The 16,521-nt window shown below is 37.7% G+C and overlaps 1 protein-coding gene across 3 annotated transcripts in view; it reads right to left on the bottom strand.

Annotated features, from left to right (window-relative positions):
• WWP1 (WW domain containing E3 ubiquitin protein ligase 1) overlaps nucleotides 1–16,521 on the bottom strand; it is a 122,623-nt gene that overhangs the window by 42,541 nt on the left and 63,561 nt on the right. For all 3 annotated transcript variants that reach the window (XM_033202759.1, XM_033202760.1, XM_033202758.1), the window contains 2 exons: nucleotides 11,910–12,246; nucleotides 727–822 (listed from right to left, as the gene is read on the bottom strand). In XM_033202759.1, the coding sequence (XP_033058650.1) occupies nucleotides 727–822; nucleotides 11,910–12,246 (433 nt within the window). The remainder of the gene's footprint in view (nucleotides 1–726; nucleotides 823–11,909; nucleotides 12,247–16,521) is intronic.

Genomic DNA, 16,521 nt, shown 5'->3' with positions numbered 1-16,521 from the left:
CCCACAAAAATAACATTTCTCTGCCTTAAATTTTCTAGATTTTGAATGTGTTTTATAATGGTGGGCTTTAAATTGAATATGGAAGGGAAATCTGAGTATCTAAGAAATATACTTCAGGTACACACAGAATGTGTGAGATAAATGAATGTAAATAGTACAATTCGACTAGCTATCAGTGCAATTATGTAGACAGTTATGAAAAAATACAAAGGTAAAGGAAGACTCGTTTGTGAATGGCCTTGAATGACAGCCTAATAGCATGAATTTTAGTATGTAATAAAAACTTTATTAATTTAAAACCTTCTACAATTTTAGGTATAAGTTCATTCATGGAGACCTTTGTAGATTATAGTTTTGGGCCACTTTAATATTTAAGTCATTAAATCTTATGAAATAACATACTTTAGATCACTATCCTTGCAGAACCATACATACAAACTGTCCTAAATATTACCTTTCTTTCCTTAAAAAAATTACAAGGAAGGACTGACAACTGACCAAATTTTGCAACTTCTCTCAGTAACTCATGCCAATGCTTGACAGTCTCTTGAAGAAGCCCTACAGACTATCTAGTCTCATTGACTGAACATTCATTATTTATACAAGGAAATTTAAAGAAACTGAATATATGCAGAATGAAAGAATCAAATTATGCTGTACTAAATAAATTTGAAAACCACATATGTGATAAAATATAACTGCAGATGCATAAAGATGCTATATTACCCTGGAGGTAAAGGCTGTGGTCTCTCCCATGTGGTAGTTCGAGTATTATGATCCACATAATAGGTTCTACCATGAGGATCTTTTCTTTGTTCCCACCTTTAATAAAAATACAAAAATAACAGTAAGAGACAACACACTAGGACAGTCTTCCTAGTAATCAGAATGACTGAATGACTCTTCCTTATAATCAGAAAAATCACAGATAAGCTTTACATTAAAAGACTATAAACACACACACACAGCTATATAAAGGCTATTATATATACACATAAGTGTTCATTTTCTCAATTATTAGTACTTTTTTAACCTCTTAATTATTCCCTGTTTATTACAGTATTGGAAACTCAAAAAGTATAGTTAGCAGAAAAGGAATACAATACACCACATTTTAAAAAGTTACTTATAGAATTCCAAATTATCAGAAAATAGAAATTGAATCAAGAATAAAGAAACCTTCAGCTTAATATTAAATCCAAGGCACAAAATGTCTATGAAGTAATATATTGATTTTGCTATAATTTCAAAAGTACCCATCTAAAAGATTTTTAGCCGAAATCGCCTTAAAGAAGTATGTGGTGATACTGCTCCATGAAAATTATTTCACCTGTGTGCACAGTGTCTTTTCTTTGTGCATATCTATCCCAATTTTCGTTTTGGTAGGTCTCAGAATTTATGGAAATTACATTTTATCTTTTTATATTCTATTTTGAAGACTCTCAATCTCTTGTTTCTACCATTCTCATTTTTTCTTCTGTGATTCCTGTTAATTTCTCTTCAGTCTTAATATTGTATAGAAAAATAATTTTTAAAAATAAAAACTGGTGGGCCAGGCATGGTGGCTCATGCCTGTAATCCCAGCACTTTGGGAGGCTAAGAAGGGTGGATCACCTGAGGTCAGGAGCTCAAGACCAGCCTGGCCAATATGGAGAAACCCCGTCTCTACTAAAAACACACACACACAAAATTAGCCAGCCATGGTGGCACACACTCCTGTAATCCAAGCTACCTGGGAGGTTGACGCATGAGAATTGCTTGAACCCAGGAGGTGGAGGTTGCAGTGAGCCATGATTGTACCACTGCACTCCAGCCTGGGCGACAGGGCAAGACTCTGTCTTAAAAATATAAAATATAAACAAACAAACAAAAACTTGTACTTCTGAGTTTAAGACTCTTGTTTTCAATTTTAAAATAGAATAACCAGAAAATATTTTCCCTTTTCTTTAACACAAGAACTCAAGAAGGTAGTGTTTCGGAAGGGACATGAGAGAGTATTCCTGGGGTGCTGTCAATGTTCTCTTTTGTGACTTGTGTGATGGTTACAAATGTGTATTTTGTGAGAAATCAGCTTCATCTATATATTTTGAAGGAAAGTACTTTTCTGTGTGTATGTGATGTTTCACAATAAGAGATTCTGTTTTTAAATGTGAGTGCTTATCAAGAAGCGCTAACTTGGAATGGTGAGTTTTGATAAGTTGTCCTGCACCAAGAGGGAGGCTCAAGGATCTCCCATAAAGAATCCAGCACTTCTCCCTTCTACCTTCCTTCCCCATCTGCAAAGTTTTGAGAGAGGATCAAATCGCTTTTCCCTATCATTTGTTAATATGGTAAATTTATATTTTCAAATATTAAATCAATCTGTGAGAATCCCCCCAAAAAGAACCCAATTAAATTTATTTTATTAAGAGTGCCGAAGTTATTTTCTTTATTTTTGTACACGATAACTATATATACAGAAACTACTCCCTAGTTCGCACCCATAAACATATACATACTTAAAATGACAAATACACACAAAAAATTAAAAAATTTGTTTAGTCTGCATCTAACAAACCTAAGTCACAAAATGCTTAAGTAGTAACCATAAACAATAAAGATTCCAAAGTTCAGAACTGACTTAGGATCACAAAAATTATTAAACTTGCCTATTATATCCAACACTGGAACACTCAAGATATTCAGTACTGTAAAAACTTAGATATTCCTTATAAAGCATTTCACTAAAATCAGACAATCTGAAAGTTATGATTTACTTTATCTGCTTATATAAAAAGCTCACGGGAAAGAAGGAGTTAAATATAAAATTTCATTTTAAAGGTCTTTCAATAATATGTCTAACATGTACCAATGGGCTACTCTGTATGAAAGCTTAACTACCAAAACCAAATGAATATCTAACAACCTGATCAAGTTTTACTTTTGCTATTTTTAGGTAATAATTCCCATACACAGTTCTTGAATATTTATTGCTTTCCTATAGCAAATTTCCTGGTTTCAACTGTTTCTTCACAAATATCCTTTACTATTTTTAATTTAGCTTTAATTTTTATCAAAATTACATATACTTTCAGATAGTTTAATATATACTTTCATAGTTATATAATTATATATACCTTCACATAGTTTAAACAGTCATATAGTCTATGAGACTTATTGCAAAAAACAACAGTACTTACTGTCTCTTTCACTTCATTTTCCACTCCCCAAGGCAACATTTTCAACTTTGTTTCAGTCCATTTTTTTTTGGTATTTACTTCTTTTACTTATTAACTTCCTTGACTTATTGTAACTTGTTTAATTTCAAACATAATGTATTGACATTTTACTAGGAAAGGTGAAGCTGCAGGTCGCTCTCCTGCATACACACATCTACACTTACCCTCCTCCCAACCACTCCAAATATATACATATGTTGTACCTTCCCTTATAGTTATCATTATGACTATGTAAACTCTCCCCACAGCTGAGCACAGAACATACCCCGATTTCTTTTTTTTAAAAATACTACTAGCTAGAAAACTTATCTCCACTTCCATTTGCTTGTCTACATTCTTATAGTTAAACCCCAAATACTTTTCCAGCTGCATAAATCTCTTGAAACGTTCAAGCTTGTTAGCTGTTCTATGATTGTACCTGCTTTCTGATTAGCTTCTAGTCTAGACTGTCTGCTGTCTGAGGCTACTCTGGGCTTTCCTTCACCAGGGTGCAGCATTCCTTTCACTCTAGCAGACCCTCTAATTCCTGCATCCAACATCTTTTACTTTCACTACCTAGTTTTGGGAAAACACAAGTCCTAGTAGCTTTCTAAGAAAGAAGACATAGGAAGTGAACTTTTGGAAACCAAGGATATGGAAAAATGTATTTATTCTACGCAAACACTAAACAGTGTGGCTGGATACAGAAATATATGTTGGGTATAATTTCCTTCAGCATGTAAGGCATGGACCCACTGTCTTCCCCTGTCTTCTTGCTTTTTGTGTTCATTCTAGGAAATCTGATGCCATTCTGATTATTATGAAACCTGCTTTATTTTTTCAATCTCTGAAAATATTTAAATTTAATTGGCCCCAATGTACTAAAATTTTCACAACCATCTTAAAATAGAACTGTTTTCATTTATCATCCTGGATTTTTAGTGAGTCTTTTCAATAAGAAATTTGTGTTTATTCTTCAATAAAGAAATTTGTGTTTGTTATTTTGTTAAGGACTTCCTCCTATTTTCTCTCTTTCTAGAACTTTTCTTATCAGACTGTCTGAACTGATCCGTATGTGTTACTCTCTGGCAAATTTCTTTACCTTTATCAGTCAAATTTTCCACGGAATTAAATTTCCAAGAGTTTTTTTAGTTCTTTGAGTATTCCATTTTTATAGCACTGGGTCCTTGTTTTATGTATGTCATATCTACTTTTATCCTTCACAGGATATTAAAATAGTCTGTTATCTTTTTTTTTTTTTTGATGGAATCTCACTCTGTCACCCAGGCTGGAGTGCAGCGGTGCGATATTGGCTCACTGCAACCTCCGTCTCCCAGGTTCAAGCGATTCTTCTGCCTCAGTCTTTTGAGTAGCTGGGACTACAGGCACGTGACACCATGCCTGGCTAATTTTTGTATTTTTATTAGAGGCAGGGTTTCACCATATTGGCCAGGCTGGTCTCGAACTCCTGACCTCGTGATCTGTCCGCCTAGGCCTCCCAAAGTGCTGGGGATTACAGGCGGGAGTCACCGCACCCAGCCCTAGTCTGGTATCTTAAAACAGTATTTTCTAGGTTGTTTGTTTTGATATCTATCTTTCAAATTAAGAGGTTTCCCTCAGATGTCTAATGAGAAGGGCACCAAAAACTGACTGGGAGTTTTATGTGCCTGGGTGGGGCTTGTGGATTGCGGGATTAATTAAAGAGTGATAATAATGGGGCTGTTTTGTTAGAGAACAATCTATACTAGTATTTTCAGTGTTTTGGGGAGGTCTTCAATAGAAGATACTGTCAGTCTCCTGGGTGAAGAGGTAAAATCCTGGGTGTCAATATTCTGGGATCTGGGTTGGGTGTGTATTTGAAAATTTACTTTACAACCTTCTTTACTTATTAACCTTTCAAAGGTTCACTTATGTCTGCTGATTTAGGACAGTATTTCTGACCTCCAATGTGCCTGGTGTTCCCAAGCGTCAAGGATCTCCAGTGAGGAAACCCCTAGGCAGAGCAGAAGTTCTGGCTGCAGGGAAGGGAATTAGGGTTTCTCAAACATTCAATCTTGCCATTTACAGTGTCATCTTCACTATCACTTCCAAAGGTATCTGATGCTGCCAATGCGTATTCTGAGCTTTTCCCACTGACAGGCCAGAATCCAGCTCTCTTGAGTTTGCTAACTGAGGTGCACTTAACCATCCTCCAAATGACTGCAGCCTCCACCAACAGCTTGATGGCAACCTCGTAAGAACCCCAAGTAGAAGCACCCAGCGAATGCACTTCCTTATTCCTGACGCTCAGAAACTATGTGAGATAAGTTTTGGGGTAATTTATTATACAGCAATAAATAATACACAAGGAAGCACTACAAACCATTCAAAAGAATTAAGGGAGACCTACATATTAGACCATACGCTCCGCAGAGTTTGGGCCTTCATGTTTTGCTAATCAGTATACTAACAGCACCTAGCACAGAGGCTGCCACAGACAAAGAGTTTAATAAATATTTGTCAATTAAATATTTGATCAATGTGTGAATTTATTTGTACTGATTTGGAAATATGACTCAGAGGCTGCCACAGACAAAGAGTTTAATAAATATTTGTCAATTAAATATTTGATCAATGTGTGAATTTATTTGTACTGATTTGGAAATATGACTAAGTTTTTTTTTAAACCAACTGAAAAACTATACACAGTATGATCCTATTTATGAAAATATTTTATGCAAAATAATAATGTATATAGCTGCTCTCTAGCCTCTTCATCCACTTTTATCTTGTCTCATAGAACTTGTCACTACCGGACATTACTCTATGAGTTTTTTTACAGAAGGCCACTGTTTGTCTTCCCACTGAAATACAAGCTCTGCACAACAGGTGCTACACAACAGAGCCTTGGGCTCTCTTGCTCTGCTGCACACGCCTAGAACAAGGCTCTCAAATATTTCCTGCTGGAATAATATATATAGACACCACTCTCACTGGTGAGTTTAAGAAGTATTAATATTTCTATATGACTTACATATTGTATTTGTCATATCTTAATTTTGTAATCAGAAACAGTTTTAATACTGGGGGAACAAATAAACACAACCAAGCCCTCCATCCATATAATGGGCTACGAAGCCCTTTTCTGTTTTATCCTGCGTTAACTTCAAGTATTTCTAATTTACCATTTAACAAATATTCAGTAAGCACTTACATTCCAAGCACAATGCTAGTCGCTGATCTTGTTAGATCACTTCCAGATTTCAGTGTTTTTGTTCTAAATAGAATTTGTCTTTCTCAAACTAAATTTCTTGCTACACAGAACATTATATTCAGAACTGCTTTCGGTTATCTTATTTCTAATTTTCTAGACCCACAGAATGTACTTTAATAGATCTATAATGCACTAGATAAGGAGTAGGCAAATTTCTACAAAGAGCCAGATGGTAAATATTTTAGGCTTTGTGAACCAAAGATATAATCAAGACAATTATATAGGTACTTACATAAAAAGAGACTCCTGCCCGGCTCCACCCTCTCTGCCTATGCTGAGGCATCCCGAGTTGTGGGCATGTTGTGTACCCAGTTCCCTCTGCTGACAACATTCTCAGAACACAGAGTTCCTGGTCCACAAGGGAGCAGCCTGGCCAATTTCACCGTCTGCCCCAGGGACTCTTGAATACCTGTGTGTGCCCTTCTCTCCTCCCCTGGCAGCTGGCCCAAGGTGAGTCACCATGCTGAGCTGTCACTCCCAGGGTATGTGTCTACTGCTTGGGACCTGGTAGCTGCCAAGAGTGAGTCCCCAAAATCTGGTGGTAACCAGAGCATGCCTTGGGCAGCAATAAGGGAGGAAGGTACTTTTAGGGGGAAGTGGTACAGTGGTAAAGGGGGCTACTCTGGCTTTGTCTCCATGACTCATAGTGACAGCCTTCTAGAGCTGTACCTGTGGGCCCTATAAAAGTGGTGGACAGGATCTGACCAGACACCAGATAATTCCGTAGTGAAAATTCATGAACACCCCACAAATAGGTGCAAATCACCAAATTACTGATTACTGAGAATCTCAATAGAACTCTAATTTATAACTGCCACACTTCACCTTCAACCATAACCCTATTCTGCCTAGTATTTTGGTATGGTTTCTCTGTCCCAGTGAAACATTATATACAAATTTTCAAAGCCTAGTACTGAACAAAGACTTTGCTTAAAAAAAAAAAAGTGGACGAATTTTGTGAAATATATTACAATAAAAATAATAAAATTTGGTGACTGATTGGGCAACTGCTGGCTTCAAACTTAGGTAACAGGGGTTGGCAGTAAGACTGCTGCCTTGTCATAACCACAATCCCAGAGTTAATCCTCTTTCTGTCTAGTATTGGCCAATCTCTGCCTCCACCGACCTACTCCATCAGCAGATCAACTGTCAGTCTCTTCCATTTTACAAAACCATCTACTCCTCAGTTCTGTATGTCCTCTTGCTCACTTCTATCAAACATTCCTCCTTCCCTTTGTCTTCACAGAGAAAGAGCTTTCCACATTAGTTCACACTCTTCCAAAGTGTCCTCTATCACACTTCCTCCCCTCTCATTCACTCTCAACTCACAGCAAGTTGAATACAGCTCTCATTATTTCACTATGCCACGACCCAGTTGCCTAACCACTATTTAGAGGTGGGGCGGAGGGGTGCAGATTGAGAATGTATTTTTAATCTCTCTGAAAAGTAACCCAATACACTGTCCAAATTTTCACTGATGCGCACTTTAAATTAGGTTTTGATACACAGAATTTTTTTATTTCATCTACATATCTCTACAGAAAGTGAATTTAAAAAACTGTGGACAGCAAAGCGTTGTTTAACAAAACAACTTGAAGTAGCAGTTCTCAACCTGGCTGTGCATTAGAATCAACAGGATTTAGGCACTCATAATCCTATCCTGTTGTTAGCTAAATGACTTAGTAAGTTACCAAACAAAAGAAAACACAGGAACTAAGGTAAGATTTTTAAGCAAAGAGGGAAGATGATGTGGAGTTGAAAACTGCTAACTCAAAGGGTTACACAGCCTAGTGCTGTGTATGCCAGAAGAATCCACCTTGGTTCCACTCTTTTCTATTCTATCTCCCCACAACTTATTACCAAGACCCACCTTCTGTCAACCTAAAATATTAGCATTTACCTCACTTCAGGCTCTCTTCATTTCTCCCCTGGATTAGTGGCTTTTAAGCTTTTTTTGATCACAGTTTACACAGTAAGAAGTGTGTTTTATATAAACATCTCTGTGTATACCAGATTGCTATTTACTGATTTTACTTACACACAGAGAGAGAGAGAGAGAGAGAGAGAGAGAGAGAGAGAGAGAGAGAGAGAGAGAGAGAGAGAGAGAGAGAAACTTTCAGGAAACAATGCTTATTCTTACTACATTTAACATTTTCCAGTATTTCCTATTCTCGCCTATATTTCTTTGCTTCATTATGTGTTCAAATGCTGGTCATAACCTATTAATGGGTTGCACTTTACAAATTGAAAAACACTAACCTAGATTACTGCAAAATTCTAATACAAAGATCATACATGGTGGCAACAAGCCTGCTGAAGCATTTATCTGGTCCCGACAGAATTAGGTGTATGTACTTACTGTTTTGAACTGGAATGCCAGCTTCCCCCATTTATAAAACAGCCTGGCTGCTATCCCAACTCTTTAACTCCTCAGCTGTCTATACCACTGCAAAAATGATCTTAATAAAAGCAAAGAGGATTATGTCACTCCCCTGCTTTACATTCTTTTTTTATTTTTTATTATTTTTTTATTTTTTAACTTTTTTTTATTATACTTTAAGTTCTAGGGTACATGTGCATAATGTGCAGGTTTGTTACATATGTATACTTGTGCCATGTTGGTGTGCTGCACCCATCAACTCGTCAGCACCCATCAATTCGTCATTTATATCAGGTATAACTCCCAATGCAATCCCTCCCGCCTCCCCACTCCCCATGATAGGCCCCGGTGTGTGATGTTCCCCTTCCCGAGTCCAAGTGATGTCATTGTTCAGTTCCCACCTATGAGTGAGAACATGCGGTGTTTGGTTTTCTGTTCTTGTGATAGTTTGCTAAGAATGATGGTTTCCAGCTGCATCCATGTCCCTACAAAGGACGCAAACTCATCCTTTTTTATGGCTGCATAGTATTCCATGGTGTATATGTGCCACATTTTCTTAATCCAGTCTGTCACTGATGGACATTTGGGTTGATTCCAAGTCTTTGCTATTGTGAATAGTGCCGCAATAAACATACGTGTGCATGTGTCTTTATAGCAGCATGATTTATAATCCTTTGGGTATATACCCAGTAGTGGGATGGCTGGGTCATATGGTACATCTAGTTCTAGATCCTTGAGGAATTGCCATACTGTTTTCCATAATGGTTGAACTAGTTTACAATCCCACCAACAGTGTATGCTTTACATTCTTTAATGCTTATTAGTGGTTTTCAGAAAACAGTTCAAAACCCTTCGCAATCACACAAAATTCTTCATAGGGCTGTTTTCTCGTCAGCATTGTATATCTTGCTGCCTCAAATGCTGAACTCAAACTATAACAAAATAATAATTCCTGGGTTCAGCATACTCAATTTCATGGTTACTAGGGATTTGAATGTATAGTCGGCTCTACTAAAAATGAAACTTTTCACCACTGTGCTAACTCCTCCTCTTCTTTCAGAATCCACTGAAGTGTCATAGCTTTCAGAAAGTATTCTTCGACTTCAACAGCACAGGTGACTCCTCCCATTCCTTCTCTGCATGTGTTCTTGTCATGGCATCGTAAACTTACCTCTGGCATTAGCTTTAATTATACTGTATACTGGCTGATTGTTTACTTCTCTTCCCCACCCCCAGCACTTAGATGATGAGGTTCCTGGCAGTAAGAATGGTTTTTTTTTTTTTTTTTTTTTTTTTTTAAGACGGAGTCTCGCTCTGTCATCCAGGCTGGAGTGCAGTGGCGTGATCTCGGCTCACTGCAAGCTCCGCCTCCCAGGTTCAAGCGATTCTCCTGCCTCAGCCTCTCGAGTAGCTGGGACTACAGGCGTCCACCACCATGTCCGGTTAATTTTTTGTATTTTTAGTAGAGACGAGGTTTCACTGTGTTAGACAGGATGCTCTCGATCTCCTGACCTCGTGATCCACCCACCTCGGCCTCCCAAAGTGCTGGGATTACAGGCGTAAGCCGCCGCGCCTGGCTAAGAATAGCTTTTTATATGTCTTTGCCACAGTGACTGTTACATGAGAGACTAGGATAAATGACTCATTTACCAAAGACAGGGGACACAGGACAAGAGATTTTTGAGAGGGAAAGGAAAGCTGAAACATTTGCAGGAAACAGAAGAGGGAAAAGCAGTTGAAAATAAGCTCAGAGAAAAGTCTGGCCTGAACGTATAGATTTAACAGTTAAAATGATGGAGCGCCAGCCAGGTGTGGTGGCTCACACCTATAATCCCAACACTTAGGGAGGCGAGGAGGGTGGATCACAAAATCAGGAGTTCGAAACCAGCCTGACCAACATGGAGAAACCCCGTCTCTACTAAAAATACAAAAATTAGCTGGGCATGGTGGCAGGTGCCTCTAATCCCAGCCCCTCGTGAGGGTGAGGCAGGAGAATCACTTGAATCTGGGAGGCAGAAGTTGCAGTGAGTCAAGATTGTGCCATTGCACTCTAGCCTGGGCAACAAGAGTGAAACTCCATTCCAAAACAATAATAATGGAGAGTGCTAGATCTACTGGGGTAAGCACACAAAGGAAGACCAAAGGTTGAAATCATAATTATGCAGTGGACAACATCAGATGAGGCAGTAAAGGGCACTGAGAAAAAACAATTCTAAAAAAAACCAAGGTACATTAACAGTGACTAAGGTAAGAAAATGAAGACAATAGTGTAGAGACATCTAGAAGTGCAGTTGCAACAGCTACAAGAGTTGACATTCTGATCACTGTAAGCTGTGTTGGAAAGCACTGTGCCCATATTTTTATTGTAGTACTTTCTGACCGTATTGCATACACTGTACACGTTTACAATTGTGAATCACTACATAAGCTCATTGAAGGCAGAGACAATTAATCATTAATTAATATTAGTATTATCAGTGCCAAAGGACAAAGAAATTGTTACATGAATACAGAGGAGATGATCAAATGGAATAAACATATAGAATACTCTTTAAAGAAAATCATGGGGAGCTAAATAATTATAATGAGAAACTTAAAAGAGCTTAAGAATTACTAACCAGCAATGAAAAACTGTGTTTTTAATAGTCACTCAGCAAGGTATGTGACTCCCCAGCACTCAATTTATTAGCTGAGGAAAAGAAGGGCTATTTGCTCTCCAGCATGAGGTCTGGCAACAGACCACCAAGGATGCTAGAGAACTGAAGATACTATATGGGGTATCATGGTCATTCTTATGAAAAGTAAAAATAAACCAAGAATCAAATCAAGAGGGTTTTGCTGATTAACATCAGGATTTTTGTTTTCCCTTCATACTACATATATTTCAACCAGATGAGCAATTGTTCTTAGTTTCAAAAAGCACTTCTTTGCAGCAAGTAAATAAATAGTATGATTCAGATCCCAACTTAGATTTTGAAGTTCTGAACAATGAAAACATTTTATACACACATTCAATAGTCATATATTAACACAGAGTTGCTACTTAAATGCAAGTCAGACATTAAAAAATTTAACATACCCTGATGGCAAGGTTTCTGCATTGGCATTCCCAGACTGCTGCCGTACAGGATCCATACACCCATCTGGCTGTCTTGATTTGGCTGCTTCAAAAGCAGAACTACTTCTAGAATTAGAGGTGTCAGGCTCTATTACACCTCTAGCTTCAGATCCCAATTCTGCACTGGTAGAAGGAATACATTCATTGTTTTCTGGAGAAGTCAGTATTTCTTGAACTGGAGGATCTTCAACAGTAGTACTAGTGCAATTTGGAGACAAGGCATTTTCTTCAGACACTACTGGAGTACCCGTGACAGAAGCATTATCAGTTGGTGCAAATGAGGATGATTCTCCATTAACTGAGAAGGGAAAATTAATAAAACAATCTATCAAGTAATGATAAAGCAATCACTTACCTAATCAATCGACTACACTATTCAGAGCCTAATCCAGACTAAGCAACTACAATCCATTCTCCAAACAGCAGACAAAGTAATATTTTCAAAATATGTAACATAAAATAAAATGGAGTTTTTGTTGCTCAAAATTTCAGGGATAAATATGTAAATGATAAAAATTTAAGTATATATAATAATAACAACCTTAAGGAGAGAGGCACCAACATTAAGATAACCAATGTTTTCCCTCCAAATCATGAATTCTGAGAAGTCTGTATGGGCCATCTAAACTTTGAAAAATGATCCCTTTCAATTGCTCTTCTCTTGTGTAAATGGTAGCTAACGTCAAACAAACTGTTTTGCCAATAGTAGGAACTATATGATGGCATCAATTCTTTTTTTTTTTTTTTTGAGACGGAGTCTCGCTCTGTCGCCCAGGCTGGAGTGCAGTGGCCGGATCTCAGCTCACTCCAAGCTCCGCCACCCGGGTTCCCGCCATTCTCCTGCCTCAGCCTCCCAAGTAGCTGGGACTACAGGCGCCCGCCACCTCGCCCGGCTAGTTTTTTGTATTTTTTAGTAGAGACGGGGTTTCACCATGTTAGCTAGGATGGTCTCGATCTCCTGACCTTGTGATCCGCCCGTCTCGGCCTCCCAAAGTGCTGGGATTACAGGCTTGAGCCACCGCGCCCGGCCTGGCATCAATTCTTAAAATAGTACTATAGGGGTTACAAGAACCTGTTCTACACTTTTTCAAGAAACAACCCAGTACTGCAATCCAGTGACACAGTTTTCCTAATTTTCATTTTAAGTGTGATTGATCTACTTCAACTATGTGTCACTATAAAAATGAGTCAAATTAAAACTGTAAGGGTGAATAGATTACAGAATAAAACCTTCTGGAAAACCACATATCAAAGTTCTAATGGAAATGGCAGGGGGAGACATAATCACAAATTTTAGGAGAATTAATGACAAAAAAACCCACTCAGATTAAATGCTACTGGACATGGTCAAAGAAGTACCAAAGATGTAAGAAAGGAAGGTAATAAAAGAGCTTAGAATTCATTCCAGGCACAGAAACAAAGAGAAAAGTAAGTAGAAGAAAATGAATTTTGGTGAAAAGACCCCCCCAAAAAAATCAGAATTTCCTAATGCAGTTGATATGACTCAAGAACTTACTGAAAATATAATATCTAAGTCCTCATATTAGACTTACTGAATCTCTAGGGGAAATTGCTAGGGAGGAACCTGGGGATCTGATTAAAAAAATCAAATGCATATGATTTTTTTAATCAGGAAAGCTGGAGAAACCATGAAATATACCTTTCCAAGTTTTATAAAGAAACATGTTTAATATAAATAACATTAGAAATACCACGTACAATTTCCTATCAATGAGTTTGAAATTAGCTAAACTAACTCAAGGGAAAGAAAAAAAAGACAAATCAGAGTAGCAATGGAAAAGGTGATGAAAGTTCTAACACCATCGCTCCTAAAGGCCCCAGGCTCAGCAAGGTTTCTGAGAAAATTCTATGAAGCCTTTATCAGATAGATCATTCCTGTTATTTAAGGTGTTATAATACATTAGGGGAGAAAAAGTGAAAAGGAGTGTCCTAACTCATTCTGGGAAGGTAATGTAACCTTTCAAAGCTGAAACTGAACAACAACAGAACAAGAAGACTATAGACTAACATCATGTATAAATTCAAGGATGATTTGATATTAGGAAACTACATTAGAAAATCTACTATGTTAGCAGATTAAAGGATAAACATCATATGATTATAAGCATTCAAGAAAATCTTGGTAAAATACTTGACAAGAAGAATCAGGAAAAATTCACAAGTAATCTAGATTATCTATCACAAACCTATAGTCATTAATACACAATAATTGTAAAACATTTTAAGAACTTTTTTTTTTTTTTTTTTGAGATGGTATCTCGCTCTGTGGCCTATGCTGGAGTGCAGCGGCGCAGTCACAGCTCACTGCAACCTCCGCCTCCCGGGTTCAAACGATTCTCCTTCCTCAACTCCCCTAGTAGCTGGGATTACAGGTGCCTGCCACCAAGTTCAGTTAATTTTCCTATTTTTTGGTAGAGACAGGGTTTCACCTTGTTGGCCAGGCCAGTCTCGAACTCCTGACCTCAAATGAGCCACCCGACTTGGCCTCCCAAAGTGCTGGGATTACAGGCATGTTTTTACATGCCTGGGATTACATGGCCTCCCAAAGTGCTGGGATTACAGCCTATTGTAAGAACTTCTATTAAGATCAAGAATAAATTAAAATCAGGGCTGGGCGCGGTGGCTCATGCCTGTAATCCCAGCACTTTGGGAGGCCGAGGCGGGTGGATCACGAGGTCAGGAATTCGAGACCAGCCCGACCAACATGGTGAAACCCCATCTCTACCAAAAAATAGGAAAATTAGCTGGGTGTGGTGGTGTGTGCCTGTGATCACAGCTACTTAGGAGGCTGAGGCAGGAGAATCGCTGGAATCCAGGAGGTGGAGGTTGCAGTAAGCCGGGATCATGCCACTGTACTCTAGCCTGGGCAAAAGAGCAAGACTGTCTGAAAAAGAAAAAGAGTAATTAAAATCAGCAACAAAACAAGGAAGATCACAATTACCATGCCAATTCAATATTGATTATATTTGAAAATCCATTAAGAAAAGTCATAACAACATTGGAAAGAAGACAGTAAAACTCATTTGTAACGAAAATGACAAATAGATCATTTAGAACACACAAGAAAATTTTTTTTAAAAACCCATTAGAACCAATTAATTGGAGCTAAAACATTTCAGCAAAATGAACAGACACAAGATCAACATCAAGATTACACTAAAAAAAAAAAAATTTTTTTTTTGAGACAGAGTCTTGTTCTGTCACCCAGTCTGGAGTGCAGTAGTGTGATCTCAGCTCACTGCAACCTCAACACCCCGGGTTCAAGTGATTCTCCTGCCTTGGCCTCCCGAGTAGCTGGAATTATAGGCATGTGCTACCACATCTGGCTAATTTTTTTTTTGCATTTTTAGTAGAGACAGGGTTTCATCATGTTGGCCAAGCTGGTCTTGAACTTCTGACCTCAAGTGATTCCCCAGCCTGGGCCTCCCAAAATGCTGGGATTACAGGCGTGAGCCACCGCACACCCGGTGTGAAGAAAACATTTTAAAAAACATTACTAAAAATACAGAATGAATACAGACATAAAATATCTCTCAATGGGAAGATTCAGTATTGTTAAAATAATAATACACAATAAACTCTCCTTGAAATGCAAATGTTGGTCAGATGCAAAGCACTACGAAGTCTCATTCATTGCAGTGGGAATGCAGGAGTACAGACACTTTGAAAGACAGTTTGGCCTTACATTACAAAAGTAAACATACTTTAAAAACACAACCCACCACTCTCACTCCTCAGTACAAATGAATTGAAAACTTATATTCACGTAAGAGCCTGCACACAAATGTATATAGCAATGTTTTTCACAATTGCCAAAAACTGAAGTAACCAAGGAGCCTTAATAAGTGAATATTTAGTGATAAAAAGAAATGAGAAGTCAAGTCACAAAAAACATGGAGAAACATTAGATGCACATTGCTAAGTGAAAGAAGCCAATGTGAAAAGGCTACACACACTGTAGGACTCCAATTATGTAACATCCTGGAAAGGACAAAACTACAGACAGTATTTAAACACAGTGGTTGCAAAGGGTTTGAGGGATGAACAAATGAAACATGACAATATGAATTTCTCAAACCCACAGAACCAGTACAACACAAAGAAGGAATCTTAATGTAAGGTAATACAAACTATACAAACTATGGACTTTAGTTAATAACAATATATTAATAACGGTTCATTAATTGTAACAAACATATCACAGTAATGCAAAATGTTAATAAGAGAAAAACTCTGAGTGGGGTGGGAGGACATATGGGAACACTCTACAATCTGCCCAATTTTTCTGTAAATCTAAAACTGTTCTAAAATATAAAGTCTATTAATTTTAAAAAGCTAGCTTAGAAACAAATTATTTCTATTCAATAATTCAACAAATGTTTGTTCTTCAATACTGCTCAGAACTGCATTAAGATACCACAATAATATTTGATTGGAGAGATTACTGTTCATATATATCAATGGTTCTTGACTAGGAAGATTCTGCTTTCCCCACCTCCAAAGACATTTAGTAATGTCTGTAAATGCATTTGGTCATCACAACTAGGAGAAG

The sequence above is a fragment of the Trachypithecus francoisi genome, unplaced genomic scaffold, assembly GCF_009764315.1.
Source record: "Trachypithecus francoisi isolate TF-2019V2 unplaced genomic scaffold, Tfra_2.0 Lachesis_group7, whole genome shotgun sequence".
NCBI lineage: Eukaryota > Metazoa > Chordata > Mammalia > Primates > Cercopithecidae > Trachypithecus > Trachypithecus francoisi.
The sequence above is the reverse complement of the archived record's forward strand: the minus strand, read 5'-3'. Positions and strand labels throughout refer to the sequence as shown.